The sequence below is a fragment of the Pelecanus crispus genome, chromosome 1 (genome assembly GCF_030463565.1).
Source record: "Pelecanus crispus isolate bPelCri1 chromosome 1, bPelCri1.pri, whole genome shotgun sequence".
NCBI classification, from domain to species: domain Eukaryota; kingdom Metazoa; phylum Chordata; class Aves; order Pelecaniformes; family Pelecanidae; genus Pelecanus; species Pelecanus crispus.
In genome coordinates, this window is record NC_134643.1 from 108,053,510 (window position 1) to 108,069,917 (window position 16,408).

Here is a 16,408-nt window from a genome sequence, read left to right on the forward strand (position 1 = left end):
GAATAACAGGAGTTGGGAGCTGTGCTGCCATGTTCCTGCCATCTCTGGGGAGGCTGCCCCGATGCTGGCAGTCTTTGTCTTTACTTTGCTGTGATTTCTATGCCACAGTTAAGCCTAATGAGCAAGGTCCTCCTAGGAGCATCTCACCTTTTTCCCTTCTGCGAATGCCTTTTCTCTAATGCCTCTTCTCTGAAAGGGCTCGCACATCTTTCTCTTTTGAACACTGGTTTGCTTTCAGCTAACCTAATAAATGTGAGTCACCCACCCCTTGCCGCGCTGAGTCAGAAGGCTGGCGTGTACTTGCTTGAATCCCGTTGCCCCAGTTCCCCACAGTCGTTAACGCGGGTGTCCTTGCAGCGTGTGTGGAGGTAGAGAGGCTCTTCAGCCCTGCTTTGTGGAAGGGAGAAGGGCTGGCAGAGGCACCAAGCATTAGTACGTGTCTAAGCCTGTGGCAGGTCAGCAACCTGCACACGGGTCCCTTGAATCCCAGGCAGACATCCCCAGGCAGGAATTTGGGCACCAAGTGCTTTTTGGGCCCTAGCAAGGGAAGTGATGAGGCACTTCTGGGTTGTGACCGCAGGCTGAGGGGTCAGCTGAGTTTGTGCCAAAAGCCTGGCCGGTGCCGGGGAGAGATGGGTTCCTCGCAGGAAGGGTCACCTTGGGGCCATGCTCCTGGAAACGAGTGTCTCCTCATCAGCCTGCCAAACCCCGTGTGTGGTGTTAAACCATGTCTGGCTTTGGGTTGGGTTGGCCTCGTTTCTGCTCCCCTGCCTCAGCACAGTGAAATCCCAATAGTGGCTTTTAAAAGTAGGACATTCCCCGGGAAAACTTTTTGCAACACTTCATCAGTTCTCTCCAGGCGAGAGTGTCTTCTGGAGGAGCTCTCCCCAGAGGGCAGCAGCCTCCGAAGTGGGACACCGCCTCCCCGCTACGGTGACAGAGCTCCCCGGGGACTCTGTGGGCTGGTGGTGGCTGTCCTCCTGCCCACTCCTGCACCGTGGCCGCTGGCTCGTGCAGACCTGGTTCTTTCCCCGCCCGCTCCTCCTTTGCTGCAGGGCAGCACGCTGGGGTTTTGTATGGGGTTTTTTTTGGGGGGAGAGTATCTTCAGCTGCAATTAGACGTCACCATTCCCAGGACTTGGTAGTAGTGGCTCCCAGGTGGGAAGTGAACTCCAGCTGTTGTGTTTTCTTGCCGCCTACAAGGGAAGGGGATGTAAGGAGTCTGAGACAGAGCATCTTTTTATCACAGCATTTTCAGGTACAGATTGCAAAGTGCTTTGGTAAAGGTAAGTGTTGTAACGCCTGCTTGATGATTAGGAAACAGAGGCGAGGGAGCCAAGTAGCTTCACCACGGCAGCAAGTCAGCAAAAAAGCTGTGAATCACATCACTGCCTCTGTCCTCCTCCTCTGATGACTGCTTTCCCTTCCCCCCAAATAGTTGTATAACTGTGCTTACCACGTGCCCAGCTTGAGGAGACTGACTGCCTGCTTGATGGTGTGTGGAAAGCCCCTACCATATCTATCAGCTTGGAGAGCACCTAGCCGTGTGGTAGCCTGCTGTGGTTGTAAGGTGTGTCAGACCTGGCCCCCCAGCCCAGAGGTGCAAGCTTTGAGGACCGGAGGCTGCCGCAGGTATCCTGAAACAATGCGTGTCCCTGCAAATGAGTGGGGACGTATTCCTCAGCCTGGGAATTAGTGCAAAGGGACTGTGATGCTGGAGGGTGGTCTGTGAAGCGAGGTGCCTAGTAAGCGTATGGGCTTGCTGCGGACACCTAGCATCTTTGGCAGCCCCTCCACCCTAAGAAGCATGTAACGTCTCCCGTGTCCTGGCCAGGCTCTGGCACAAGTCATCGCCTGTTGAACCTCCTGGAGCTCCTCCAGCAGATGCGGCGGGATGCCCTCGGCGGTGCAGGAGAGCGTGTCTCCATGCGGTCAGAGAGCTGATCTCTTCTGTCCTGGCGCTGCCTGCACGAGCACCGCTGTAGAGTTCAACGCCTGCACGTGTTCTTCACACAGGTTGTGTGGCTTCGCAGGGGCTGGGAGACCCGGCTAACTTAAAAAAATATGAGGGCTGTAGCCATGACTTGTTGCCAGTGTAAATTGAAAGCCCTAATAGTGTATGCAGGGCCGATTACAGTACATCAAGGTATGATATCCTCTTTACTGGCACCCTCCAGGGAGCCAGGAGACATTGTGGCAACAGGATTATGGTTTGCAGATGATATGCATGATAACTTCACCTAGACACATGCACCTGTTTCCCTCACTAAGCAGATGTTCGGGAGGCTGTTAAGGGAACATCAGCCTCTTGACAGCACAGCAGAAAATGCCATGTAACCGTGCCCGTTCACATCGCTGCACCCACTGCCGCCGCTGCTTGACAGAGGGCTGGAGCAGCCCTGCCCTGACACACCAAAACCCCAGCCCCTGGGGCAGACTGGATCATTCAGCATTTGAAGGCCGAGCCCTTTCCTGGCTTGCTGCCCAGGCAAATCCCCAAGCCAGGAAAGGGAGTTTCTGCCATGTCAGAAGGGTGAGGTTTGGCTGGCTCAGTGCCTGGGGTGTCAGTCTTCTTGCAGTCTCACTCATGCACAGCTACAATCATTTGTGTGTCATGCAGGCATCTTTAAACAAGACCTGGCAAGCTGCACAGGGCATAGTGAGACCCGCTTTGCGCTGGAATAACTTCCACCAGGATGGAAAGAGATGGACTCCCTGGTGTTGTATTGTACCATTACCATCACCCTGGACCCCTAACTTCAGGATTTTTTTTTCTTCTTTTAAATCATTGTTTACAAGTGCAAGATGAGCATTTTGGATTAGTTTGCATATCTGTGAATGGTGGCTGATGGTCCTCTCTCCTCTCCTCCTGTGGGAGAGCAGAAGTGCGAGCAGCCCCCCAAAGCTTCCCGTGTCTTAACCAGAGCGCGGCAGAGGATCTGTGCCCTGCCTGAGCAAGCAAACCACCCTGTAGCCCGAAGGTGAAGCTGCCCCAAGGTAACCTGTGTGCCACAGTGTTTCCGACTCAGCAGTTTTCAGCCTGTGGTCTGTAAAAGCCATGAATTATTTCTATAGGATCTGCAAAGGGTAATGAAGAAGAGGTAGGTGCACATTTACTATGCAGGAGCTGGTGCCTGGATGGGGAAGCATTTGGTGTTCAACAGATTGGAAGAGACTGAGAATGCCCTTTCCGATTCCGTGGGAGGGGAACAAAGCCTGCACTTGCATCTTCTGTGGTGTGCCTCTGTTGGGAAAATAAGTCATGAGAAGTGCATTGGCAGGGGTGTCATATATCACCAATACCTCTAATCTAGGCGAAACTTCGTGCACGGTGTTAAGAACCTGTGCAAGCATGTGCAGTCCAGCAAAGGGAAGACCTGTAATTCCCTGCCAGGGCCTGCTGCTCCCACTGGTAGCAGCAGTAGAAGTGATCACCTCATCAAGATATAGGGGACTCCATGCATGCGTGGGCAAGTTCCTGAACGCTGGCTGCAACGGCTGCCAGGGAGGGCTTGGAGGGCTGGGGTGTGTATGTGGAATTTAAGATCTCATTTTTGCTGGAGTTAGTAAGATTTCTTCCCATCATCCTTACCCCCACAAAAGAAGACATCTTCCCAAGTGTCGAATGGAAGCAGGAGGAGCTGCACAGAGGCCATCCAAGAGCCCTTGGATGACCTCAGGGGTCTGTGCTGTTTGTACGCAGTGAGAATTGCTGTAATTATGGTCTGGGAACAAGCCCTCACTACTTCAGTGAAATACATCCGTCACGTATGAGGTGCAGGTCAGTTGCCCCAAACACCGGGCTTAAAAATACTCTGTTCCTGTCCTCATTTTCATCTCCTGGAGGTGCTGCGATGTGGGAAGAGGCACTGGGAGGGATGCTTGCGTCTCAGCAGCTCTGGTCTGTGCGTACCCTGGCTCGCTCTGTGTGTGCATGTGTTGATATTGAGCAACCCCGCCACACGCAGCATGTGTATATACTGCATTTTAATAGATATAGGGCTACTGACTTAACATACACAGTTGCTATAGTAACAGAGGTTTCCTTAGTAACGGTTGCAGAAAATAATCCAGTACCAATTAAAAATAAACTGTTTGGAAAGGGGGCTGGGGGAGAAAGGAAACTGCTGAGAATCACCTTCCCCTTTATTGGTTCATCTCCTGGGGACTCAGAAGATTGATTAATGCTTGAAATAACCTTTCTTAACCAACGGTGAGCCAAAAAGGTGGGACGAGTGTGGGTGGGGTGGCTAAGGCTGCTGCCCTGAAGTGAAACAAAGGGGAAGGAGCGTGTCGGGGGTACGGCAGAAATACAACAGGGTGATGCTACATCTCTCCATTAGGTTGAAGTCCCCAGGGAGGAAAAGGGACTATTTCCCTCCTTCCCTCCCTCCACTGTCTGTGCGCCACACCAGTAACACAGCCATCGAGTCTTTATTAGCATACTGATTAAAGCCACGGGCAATCCAGGCTCCGGGGGAACGTCTAAAGCCTAACCAGGATGCCTGTCTCAGATGCTGTTTTAGAGCAGAAAGCGTCGCTGTGGTGGGAGTTCCTCCCTCCCCTTTGATGTTGTTCGCCCGCGCCCGTCCTCTCCCCTGGCCCCGTCGCACATCACTTGTGCCGACAGGCATGTGAGACCCTGGGGCCCAGGGGAAGCTGGAAGCGAAGCGTGATGCGAAGCATGTGTCTCAGTGAGAGAGAGGAGACCGCGTTGCTTCCCTGCAAACACAGGATGCGTGGGACGGCTTTCCAGGGTGCGGATGGGCACAGCTCCCCTGGCAGCCTTCAGCTCTTCGTGCCTGTGGTGCCACGCTTCTGTCGTGCCACTTGTGCCCCGCGCGCTCGCTAGGTTTCATTAAGAGATTTACCAGTTGTCAGCAGAATCCCTTCACCCGGCAGCAAGACGGCATGCCCCCTTTCAGAGGGGCGCTGCCACGCGAGGCAGCGGGAGAGGTTGGGATGGGCTGGGCTGGAGCAGGGCTGGGGTACCCACCTTCTGCCTCTCGGCCATTGAAGACCCACTGGTTGTCAGGACACCCTATAAGCCATGCCTGAGCAGCGGTGCTCGCCGTCACAGGGTGCACTGGGAAGGGGCTCTGCTTGGAGAGGTGCTGGGGGGACCTGCTGCCTGCCAGACCCCCGCACATGCTGGTGGCAGAGCTGCTGGGAGGGGTGGTGTGTCCGGCCGGGAGCTGCTCCTCTCCCTGTGTCCGTAGCCGGCAGGGCTCCAGGGCACGCCAAGCACAAGTGTCACAGGAGGGCGCTTCGTGCCCTTCCCTGCAGATGGGAATGCCCTGGGTCAGGGCTGGGGCGACAGGCACAGCCTGAGCGCACGCAGCAGAGGCTTTAGCTCCTGCTCCTGCAGGGAGAGAGGAATGGGAAAACCCCGTGTGTCTCTCTCCTTGCAGGGACAGGAGGTAATGCCACCGCCGTGTCATCCGCGACGCCGTGCGACCGCTTAGCCAGCCGCGTGGGAGCTGCGGTGGCGCTTGGGAAGCCGAGGGAGGTGATGTGCCCGTGGCTTGTCCCGGGCTGTGCGGTCCGTGGAGGACCTGGAGCCACATCTTGGCAGAGCTTGTTCCCTGCTGATCCTTCCCAGTCTGGTGCTCTTTCTTCTTTCCCAGCTGTGCCCGCATTTGCTCCCCTAGCTATCGTGTATCTGTAGGTTACGTGTTGCTGAGATGGCTGGCATGTGACAGCAGTAGAGTCTCGTTGAATTCACTCTTCCTGGAAATGTTTGTCTCTGGAACTGGTCAACAGCTCGTTGCCCTGAGGTGGACGTGGTATGATTTCACCGTGAAGAAACTTACTGAGTTTGGGTGTAGTCTTCTTGCTAGGTTTGGTGCCTTAGACCATAGTGAATTAAGAAAGGGAATCTTTTAAAGGACAAACCGTGAAAAAGTAGCCTCTTGCTGAGGGACGCGGTCAGAGGATCCGGGAGTAGAGCGGGGGGTGAAAGAAGAGAGAAGATTTGGTAGGAGAACATCTAAATGCCTTTGTCTTAAAGGCCCAGTGCAGGTGGGACCCAGGCAAGAGCAGCCATGCCTGCAGTTGGAGGAGGACTCTCTGGTCCTCCCCAAACCAAGTGAGTGTCTTTTCTATGTTAATGACCCACCTCTCCTCATCCTTCTCCGTTCCTTCCTCGCAGTGACCAAGCTGCAGGTGAGCAAGTCGAAGCGGAGTATCACCCTGGTGGAGAACCGTCCCATCCCCCTCAACTGCTCAGTGAAATCCCAGACCAGCCCCGACTCGCACTTCGCCGTGCTGTGGTACGTCCACAAGCCCTCTGACGCCGACGGCAAGCTCATCCTGAAGACCACGCACAGCTCGGCCTTTGAGTACGGCACCTACGCGGAGGAGGAGGGGCTGCGGGGCCGGCTGCAGTTCGAGCGCTCGGCGTCGGGCGGGCTCTTCAGCCTGACGGTGCAGCGGGCAGAGGTCCGAGACAGCGGCAGCTACTACTGCCACGTGGAGGAGTGGCTGCTCAGCCCCAACCACGCCTGGTACAAGCTGGCGGAGGAGGTGTCGGGGCGGACGGAGGTCACCGTCAAGCAGCCAGGTACCAGGTGCCGCGCCGGTGGGGTCCTTTTGGCATTGGCTCTTGAGCACGGCTCGTGAGCTCGCCAAGCTTTTCTGAGGCAACAGGGATCCTCTCCTCTTCTTTCTGCTACAGCCTTGTCACCCCCCTCCTTGCATCCTTATGCCTGCATGTCCCTGCACACCCCTGCACGTTTTCCCCCTTTGACGTGACCCTCCTCCATTTCCTCCATTTAGGCTGGGTTGGCATGCATTTCAGTCTCCCCACATAAAGGTTGTCCGTCCCCCACGACCTAGAGGGCCACTGTATCCAGCCAGGTTTCTTTATCCTCAAGACCATCGTGTAGCAAGAGTGTCGACTAGCGACCTACTGAGAGAGAACTGCTGTGTGCCTGCCTGGGAAAGCATTTTCTATGTTTTGCACACAGTTTAATTTTACTCTGTGCCTGTATCCTGGCAGGCCTGGGGAGCCTTGTCTCTTTTCCCTCTGCGCCGTGCATGTGAGATGCGAATAATGAGTTTAATGAGGTGGGGAGCTGGCTGCCAGGAAAGGAGAAATCTGCTCTGCTGGTGGTTTCCGTGGCAGCGGTCATCACTGGTAAAGGTGGAGCTAAAGATGGCCCCTACAAGCCGGGGACAGGGCACACATTTTGTGCAAAGAGGGGAGGCAGGGAGTCAAGCACTGTTTCTGAGAGCAGCCTGGACTCCACGTGTGCTGCTGAGGCAGAGCATCAGTACTTCACGGGAAGCCTGCCTTGTCCCTGCTTGCTCCAGGTGCCTGTTTCTGGAGGATAAAATCCCTCAGGCAGGAGGGACACACCTGGATAGCAAGGCTGGACTAGGATGCTTAATGCATTTTCTCTGTCTGGATTTGGCTGGCTAAATACAAGCTCTGTGGATGGGGGTTCGAGAGGGATATTGAGTATGGTCCCGCAGCTTTGCCCGGTCAGGCAGGGAGCGCAGCAGGCCAGAGCACGCTGCTCGCTGCTGGTCCCAGCTCCTCATTTCTGCCTGCAAAGTCCCGAGATGACTGTGGGGCGGTCAGGGAGCGGGGAGCTCTGATCTGCCCCCTCCTTTGTATCGCCCACCTCTCTCTGGGAAGTACAGTGCCTGTCGCTTGCTGCAGCGGCCATAGCAGGGAAGTCCAGAATGTGCCTCTAGAAAGAAGTTGTGAAGGAGTTAGGAATGTACAACGTCATTTCACATAAAAGAGCTGATTGCAGTCACCCCACCATGTATCAATGAAATTGTGGAGCAAAAACTAGGGACATTCCCAAGGCAGCCAAACACCATGCGTGACTTGGCCATCGTGCCACTTCTCGTTTTGCAGTGGTGGTTCCTTATAATCAGCCACCCGTTCTCCGCCTCGCTTTTTTCCCTTTCCTCACAACAGGAGAGCTTACTGGTTGGGATGTGACCAGGCTACTACTGCCCTGCCCCAGGAGGAGGATGAGAAAAGACTGAGGTGTGATCTCCCTTCATGAGGTGTCTGCGCACTTAGGACCCCCCAGGTCCTACTGGGAGATTATGGGTTTCCAGTTCCCTGTGCTGAATGGGGCGTTGTTGGTGGCTAGCCTGAGATTTTCAGAAGACCCTAAAAAACACAAGTCCTATTTTCTTTTCTTTCATCACACCCCAGGATTGTGGCCATGCAGGAAGGGCTTGTGGGGAGACAAAGGACCCTTGCAGCCCTCGGTCACCTTTGCATTTTTAATGGCCTTTTCCCATAGATAACCGCCTGCAGGTGAACCAGACCCACAAGAACATCACGGTGCTGGAGAACCAGTGGGTGACCCTGGAGTGCCTGGTCAGCAGCCGGACCAGTCCCTCATCCCAGCTCTCAGTGGAGTGGTACATCTGGCGACCAGGCCACCCGGAGAAGGAGGCGGTGGCCCGGCTGAGCCGGCAGAGCACCCTGCGCTATGGGGACCTGGCAGCACTGGGCGACCTGCGGAGCCGGCTGCACCTGGAGAGCCCGTCCCCGGGTCTCTACCTCCTCTCCATCCAAAACGCCACCGTGAGGGACAGCGGGGCCTATGACTGCCGTGTGGAGGAGTGGCTCCTCGACCCCAGTGACCGCTGGTACAAGCGGGCAGAGGACTTCTCTGGAGTCATCACGCTGACCGTCAAGCAGCCAGGTGAGGGGCATCTCGTGCCAACAGCTTTGCGCAGCGCTCTGCCCTCTTGGACTGAACGCGTGAGTCACCATCTGTCTGTCATCGACAGCAGGTCTGGGCAGAGGGCAGGACTGCTGTGCTGCAGACCGTGCTGATGCTTTATTGCCTGTCTTCTTGGGTGTACCCTTGCTTTTCTGGAAGGAGCACGGAGCAAGTCCTGCAAACATAGCTAGATGGGCTTGAGATTTTGTCACCGCTGCATCTGCAAATTTATTTTTCTACAGCACTTTTGGCAGATTCAATAGGACAGGCTTCCGATTTCGTTCAGATTTTCATGGAGAATAAGATGGGAGAAGCTATCTGTGCTTCCCAGGCGTGCGCCCCAGGGGCAGGTTCCTTGCATGAAAGGAGAGCAGCAGAGGAGGTCGAGACCCTTGCTGGTGTCCAGGCAGTTTCTCATGCTGCTGCTCCCCATTCTGTGGGTGAAGAAGCAGATGCAGGGTGTGCAGCTCCAAGGGTTTGTCTGTCAGTTGGCACGAGGGCTCGGGCTTCTTGATGGGGCAGGAATTGGCTATGAGGAGCCTGCCTCTGTATGGACAAGGGGGCACTTAGGGGCTTCCTGGCCATCCTCTTGCCAGTGATAGTGGTTTAGGCAGATCCTCCTGCCTAACACCACCGTTGTGGCTCTGCCCAGACACAGGGAGGCAGGCATCAGGGATCGCTGCAGATGCTTCTTGTTCTTTCCAGGATCTAGTAGGCAAAAAAGTGCTACAGAAGTTCAAACCAGGGAGGAAAGTCCAGTTTCAAAGGGTTGTGAGTAGAGTAGAGTAGAGTAGAGTAGAGTAGAGTAGAGTAGAGGAATAGAATAGAATAGAATAGAATAGAATAGAATAGAATAGAATAGAATAGAATAGAATAGAATAGAATAGAATAGAATATTTCAGTTGGAGGGGACCTACAACGATCATCTAGTCCCACTGCCTGACTACTTCAGAGCTGACCAAAAGTTAAAGCAATGTTATTTGAGGCCGCACCTGGAATACTGTGTCCAGCTTTGGGCCCCTCAATACAAGAAGGACATTGAGGTGTTGGAGCATGTCCAGAGAAGGGCAACGAAGCTGGGTGAAGGGTCTGGGGCACAAGTCTTATGAGGAGCGGCTGAGGGAACTGGGATTATTCAGCCTAGAGAAGAGGAGGCTGAGGGGAGACCTTATCGCTCTCTACAGCTACCTGAAAGGAAGTTGTAGTGAGGTGGGTGTTGGTCTCTTCTCCCAAGTAGCTAGCAATAGGACGAGAGGAAATGGCCTCAAGCTGTGCCAGGGGAGATTTAGATTGGATATTAGGAAAAATTTCTTCACAGAAGGGGTAGTCAATCATTGGAACAGGCTGCCCAGAGAGGTGGTGGAGTCACCATCCCTTGGAAGTGTTCAAAAAAGGGGTAGACATGGCACTTTGGGACATGGTTTAGTGGGCATGGTGGTGTTGGGTTGATGATTGGACAGATGATCTTAGAGGTCCTTTCCAATCTTAATGATTCCTAGTTTTTACTTTCATTATAAATGATCCAGCCACCAAGCCAGGAAACACAAAACTGGTACTCTACCCTTAATTGGTTTAGTGGTGGACTTGGTAATGTTAGATTGGTGGTTGGACTGGATGATCTTAAAGGCCTTTTCCAAGCTAAACGATTCTGTGATTCTAAGGGCATTGTCCAAATGCCTCTTAAACTCTGACAGGCTTGGGGCATCGACCACCTCTCTAGGAAGGCTGTTCCAGTGTTTGACTGCCCTCTCAGTAAAGAAGTGCTTCCTAATGTCCAGTCTAAACCTCCCCGGGCGCAGCTTTGAACAATTCCCACGTGTCCTGTCACTGGATCCCAGGGATAAGAGCTCAGCACCTCCCTCTCCACTTCCCCTCCTCAGGAAGCTGTAGAGAGCAATGAGGTCACCCCTCAGCTTCCTTCTCTCCAAACTAGACAAGCCCAAAGTCCTTAGATGCTCCTCATAGGACATGCCTTCCAGCCCTTTCACCAGCTTTGTTGCCCTCCTCTGGATGCATTCAAAGACCTTAAGATGCTTCTTACATTGTGGGGCCCAGAAGCGCGCACAGTACTCGAGGTGAGGCCGCACCAACGCTGAGTACAGTGGGATAATCACCTCTTTTGACCGGCTGGCTGTGCTGTGTTTGATGCACCCAGGGTGCGGGTTGCCCTCTTGGCTGCCAGGGCACGCTGCTGACTCATACTGAGCCTGCTGCCGACCAGCACCCCCAAATCCCTTTCTGCAGGGCTGCTCTCCAGCCATTCCTCTCCCAATTTATACTTGTGCCCGGCATTACTCTGTCCTAGGTGCAGAATCCAGCATTTGGACTTGTTAAATTTCATCCCATTAATCAAAGCCCAATGCTCCAATCTATCTAGATTGCTCTGCAAGGCCTCTTGTCCCTCAAGAGAGTCAACAGCACCTCCCAGTTTGGTATCATCAGCAAATGTGCTAATGGTTCGCTCAACTCCTGAATCCACATTGCTGCTAAGTATATTGAACAGAACTGGCCCTAGAATTGAACCCTGAGGAACACTACTGGTGACCGGTCGCCAGCTAGATGTAGCCCCATTCACTACAACCCTTTGAGCCCTGCCTTTCAGCCAGTTCTTCACCCAGCGCACCATGAACCCGCTCACCCTGCAGCTGGACAGTTGGAAGGATGCTGTGAGGGAGAGTATCAAAAGCCTTACTAAAATCCAGAAAAACTACATCCACCACCTTCCCTTCATCCACTAGACAGGTGACTTTATCATAGGAGGATACCAGATTAGCTGAACAGGACTTTCCCTTTGTGAACCCATGTTGACCGTGCCTGGTGATTGCATTATTCTTTAAATGCCTTTTGATAGTACCCAGTATAATCTTCTCCATAATTTTTCCAGGAACTGAGGTTAGACTAACAGGACTGTAGTTTCCTGGACCTTCCCTCACACGCTTCTTGTAAATTGGAATAACATTGGCTAGCTTCCCGTCAGCAGGGACTTCCCCTGACTCCCAAGGCCTTTGGATGATGATCAAGAGGGATCCTGCCATAACATCCGCTAGCTCCTTCAGTACTCTGGGATGAATCCCATCAGGCCCCATGGGCTTGTGAACATTCAGCTGATACAGCTGCTCCCTTACAATTTCAGTGTCCACAAATGGAAAGTCACTGTTCCTGCACTTGTGGTCCTCCAACTCAAGGGACCGGGCAGCCCAAGGTGTATCAGTATTATTAAAGACTGAGGCAAAAAAAGCATTGAATGCCTCCACTTTTTCTTCATCCCTATTAGTCAGGTGACCATTTTCAACATGTATCAGTCCAGTGTTCTCTTTAGACCTCCTCTTGCTATTAACATACTTTAAAAAATCCTTCTTATTAGCTGACACAACACTGGCCAGTTTCAACTCTAATTGAGCTTTGGCCTTCCGTGTCTTCTCCCTGCATAAACGAACCACAGCTCTGTAGTCTTCCTGCGAAGCCTGATCTTGCTTCCAGAGATCATACGATTTCTTTTTCCTCTTGAGCTCCACGAGTTGTTCCCTGTTCAGCCAAGCTGCTCTTTTGCCCCGCTTGCTTGACTTAGGGCACAGTGACATTGCCTGCTCCTGTGCTTCTTAAAGACTGGTGGTGGTTCTTAAAGACTGACCAGTGCTCGTGGACTCCTAAGCCCTCAAAAGCAGATTCCCAGGGTACTCTGCTGTTTCGCCTGTTTTAACAACAGATAAGCTGCAAGGACAATCTGCCTTGGAAAATACGGATTCCCTAGTTTTTGAGGCATATGACTCAAGATTAAATGTCTTAAAGGCTGTAGGTCAAATAACAGTTATGGTCCTCATTCGCTGGGTACTTTCCAGCATGTAAAGCAACCACTCTGCAAGTCCTGCTGTGGTACTTTATGCCTGCCCATTCCAGCAAGGCATCAGCCTCGTAACTCTGCAGCGGAGCTGGCAAAAGGGTAAGATTCTGGAAAGGTTTTAGTGGTCGTTCCTGGCAGAGAAGATTTGTACTGCGAAGGAGGAGCTCTCTCAGGGGACAGCACAGCCCTTATCCACCAGGTCCTCGCTTGAGAAACTTTGCTGGCCAAGATGGCTTGAGCAGAGACACCCCCACCCCCCACCCCCCCCGCAATCCCTGTACCCTGCATGCCCGCACGGTTGTAAGTGCAGCCTTCATCCAGGCTGAGAATTGCCAGCCCGGGTGGAAGGGGGAATGAACGGCAGGGGAAATCCTTGAGGCTTTTGAATTGCAGAAGGCTGTGGAGTGGGAAGAAAAGAGGGAGTTGGGGGTGCACTAATTCAAGATAATTTTTTTCTAAAAGTCCTTTGTTGTTGTTTGTTTTTCTTTCATAGCAATCAGTACTTAACAAAATGACTAAACTTGCTTGTGACTCTTGTCTCATTAGTGAGGATCTCCATGCTCATCTTTCAGGACTATAATCATGAGCAAAGGGGGAAAAAACCCTCTCAGCACCTTCAGACAGCAGTTCTCTTTCTGCTTAAGCTGCTGAGGTCAGGGAGTGTTGTAGTTTAACCCAGCAGGCAGCTAAACACCACACAGCCGTTCACTCACTCCCCCTCAGTGGGATGTGAGAGAGAATCGGGGGAAAAAAGGTATAACTTGCGGGTTGAGATAAAAACACTTTAATAGGACAGAAAAGGAAGGGAAAATAGTAATAATGATAAAAGAATATACAAAGCAAGTGATGCACAATGCAGTTGCTCATCACCCGCTGACTGATGCCCAGCCAGTTCCCGAGCAGCCACCGCACCCCCCTGGCCAGCTCCCCCCAGTTTTTTTGTTCAGCACGACATCATATGGTATGGAATAGCCCTTTGGCCAGCTGGGGTCTGCTGTCCCGGCTGTGCCCCCTCCCAGCTTCTTGAGCACCTCCAGCCTCCTCGCTGGCAGGGCAGTATGAGAAACTGAAAAGCCCTTGACTTAGTGTAAGCGCTGCTCAGCAACAACTAAAACATCAGTGTGTTATCAACATTATTCTCATCCTAAATCCAAAACATGGCACTATACCAGCTACTAGGAAGAAAATAAACTCCACCCCAGCCAAAACCAGGACAGGGAGGCTTTGTGTTGGTTTTGACAAGCCATTTCCTTTCCTTCCTCCTTTTTACCTCAGTAGTCCCTGGAATCTCAGGATTTATCTCATTCCTGTTTCTGCTCAGGAGTCTTCCTGGGGAAGATGTGAACTAAAAACACTTGTGTTGCCTGCAGCCTGAAGAGTTCTGGCCTTAATGAAGATTTTTCTTATGGGACCATTTAAAAAGTCTGGGGCAGGTGCTATAATGAGAAGCCCCGCTGGGCACAGGAGCTCTGCAGCTGATGAGAGCTGGGGGACAGCAGCCCCATCCCGCAGGGACACCTGGGGTCTGTGCAATGGAGGGCTTGCCCAGCTATCTTCGCTGGACGAGAAAGCGCCTCTCTCTCTGGTGAGCTATCAGCTTGCCCTTCCTGCTCAGCTCCTGCGTCAGAAAAGGCTTGCTTGATGGCAATCCCTGGAGTATGTTTCCTGGCAAGATGACTAAACCAAATGTTAATTGCTCTTGAAGTCAGCCTTTAATCAACTGATCTTGGGTTCCGGCCGCTGTATCTCAGTTAGGTAAAAACATCTCTTTAGCCTTGCAGCAAGCACTAGAGAAAAAAAACGAGAGGGAGAGTTTTGGAAGTGTTCTTGCTGTGTCTGTGCTGAGGACATCTCCATGGAGAAACCTCTTACCCAAATAACTTCCCAAATTGCTGGAAAAAATCCTCTCCTCTTCTGTCATACTGATTTTCAAGTCCTTTGAGCGCTCTTAAAGAAATAAAAAATAAGCATGGAGTGCAATGCTCTTTGCACCAGTAGCTGGGGAGTAGCAGTACGTTGCTCCTCAGCACACACACCAAATGTCGGTATTTCCTGACATGTTCTTGTAGCGCATCTGGATGCGCTGCCGCAGTTTTCTCCTCTCGCACGCTTGCCCGTTAGTTGGTGCGAGGGTCTCCGTGGGCAGGGTGGTAGCACGGGGCTCGCAGCCAGCTCCTGTTAGACCCTGTGCCAGGCGGTGTGCGGTGAGGTGAGGGTGCTGCACCTGTGGGGTTGACCACGGAGGTACCTGCGGGACTTGGCAGGCTGCATCAAGCCTTTGGGTTTTGCTTGGATCGCGCCCAGCACTGGAGTGGTGACAGTCGGTTTGCACCGGGGCAGGGTGGCTTTGACGGCAGCGTTTTGCTCAGCGCTCACCTCTCCCCTTTTGTCATCTCAGATCCCACCTTGCAGGTGGACACGGCCACCGCCAACCTCACGGTGCAGGAGAAGGAGTCTTTCGCGCTGGACTGCAGCATCCTGTCCCGCTCCAGCCCGGAGTCGCACTTCGCAGTGACGTGGTACAGCCTGCGGGCCAAAGAGGCGGGTGGCCGCGCGGAGGAGGAGGATGAGGATGAGGAGGAGGAGGAGAAGGAGAGGGAGGCGGTGCTGAGCGTGGGCCCCGATGCCATCTTCAGCCCCGAGGCCAGTCGCTGGGAGGGCCGCCTGCGCTTCCAGAGGCTCTCGGCGGTGCTCTTCCGGCTGACGGTGCTGCAGGCCGGCGGTGCCGACACGGGCAACTACTCGTGCCGCGTGGAGGAGTGGCTGGCGGACCCCAAAGGCGTGTGGTACCGGCTGGCGGAGGAGGAGTCGGGGACGGTCGCTGTTCACGTGCAGGATGCAGGTGAGAAGAGACGACGAGCCTCTTGGGGGCACGGCCCTGGCATCCCCTGTGTCTTTGGTTCAACCAGCATAAAAAGGCCAAGGAGTGAGTGGGACTGGGTCTCACCTGCACCAGGGCAAATCTGCGGTGCCGGTGCTTCTGCAATCAGCCCGGTGGCTTGTAGCCCAGCTCTTGGCTGGGCTTGCACATCTGCGCTGTGCTTAGCTCTGTGCTAGGGCTGCCCATCCCACAGCACTTACTGCCTGGTGAGTCCCAGGTCAGTGGGGGCGGACATTGACCCCCCCCGGGGTTTAGCCTTTCCCTTTGGGAAACACCCTGGAAGATGGCTTAGCACAAGAGCACAGGCTGTGGCACAAGGATCTCCTCCCAGTAACTCTTGAAGCTATCGGATGGTCTAGAGGCCCCAGAGGTAGCTGAGGTCATGACAGTTTTGTGGGCCCTTAAGGGAGATGATGCCCTGGGGTGCTGCCTCTGTGTACCACCGCTGAGGGAAATGATGCTTTGCAAGGCTCCCTGCTTTATAAGATACCAGAAAATCCACATCAGGGAGGACTCTCTCTAGCACTTATGAAACTTGGGGGGAATAAAGCCAAAACATGCCCTGCAATAGCTTCTTTCTGCTGCTCTCTTTACCAATATTGGTATTTTTCTCAGAGCCTCGCTTCCTGCATTGACACAGATTAATGAGCATCTGGTTTTTATGTTTCTGAAGAAGTTTGTAGGCCATGTGTTGCAGAGAAGCTGTGAAATGTGACCGTCCCGTGTCTCTTTCCAGGCTCCACCCTGCAGTCTGTCATCTGCTCCAACGACGCCCTCTTCTACTTTGTGTTCTTCTACCCCTTCCCCATCTTTGGCATCTTGATCATCACCATCCTCCTGGTGCGGTTCAAGAGCCGAAACTCCAGCAAGAACTCAGAGGGCAAGAACGGGGTCCCCTTGCTGTGGATCAAGGAGCCTCACCTCAACTACTCTCCCACTTGCCTAGAGCCGCCGGTCCTCAGCATCCACCCAGGAACCATAGACTAA

The 16,408-nt window shown here is 53.3% G+C and overlaps 1 protein-coding gene across 2 annotated transcripts in view; it reads left to right on the plus strand.

The window, feature by feature from the left end:
- The window catches only part of IGSF3 (immunoglobulin superfamily member 3), a 73,274-nt gene extending 56,866 nt beyond the window's left edge, over nucleotides 1–16,408 (plus strand). For both annotated transcript variants that reach the window (XM_075717751.1, XM_075717758.1), the window contains exons 6-9: nucleotides 6,152–6,562; nucleotides 8,271–8,678; nucleotides 14,939–15,382; nucleotides 16,158–16,408. In XM_075717751.1, coding sequence (XP_075573866.1) covers nucleotides 6,152–6,562; nucleotides 8,271–8,678; nucleotides 14,939–15,382; nucleotides 16,158–16,408 — 1,514 coding nt within the window. The remainder of the gene's footprint in view (nucleotides 1–6,151; nucleotides 6,563–8,270; nucleotides 8,679–14,938; nucleotides 15,383–16,157) is intronic.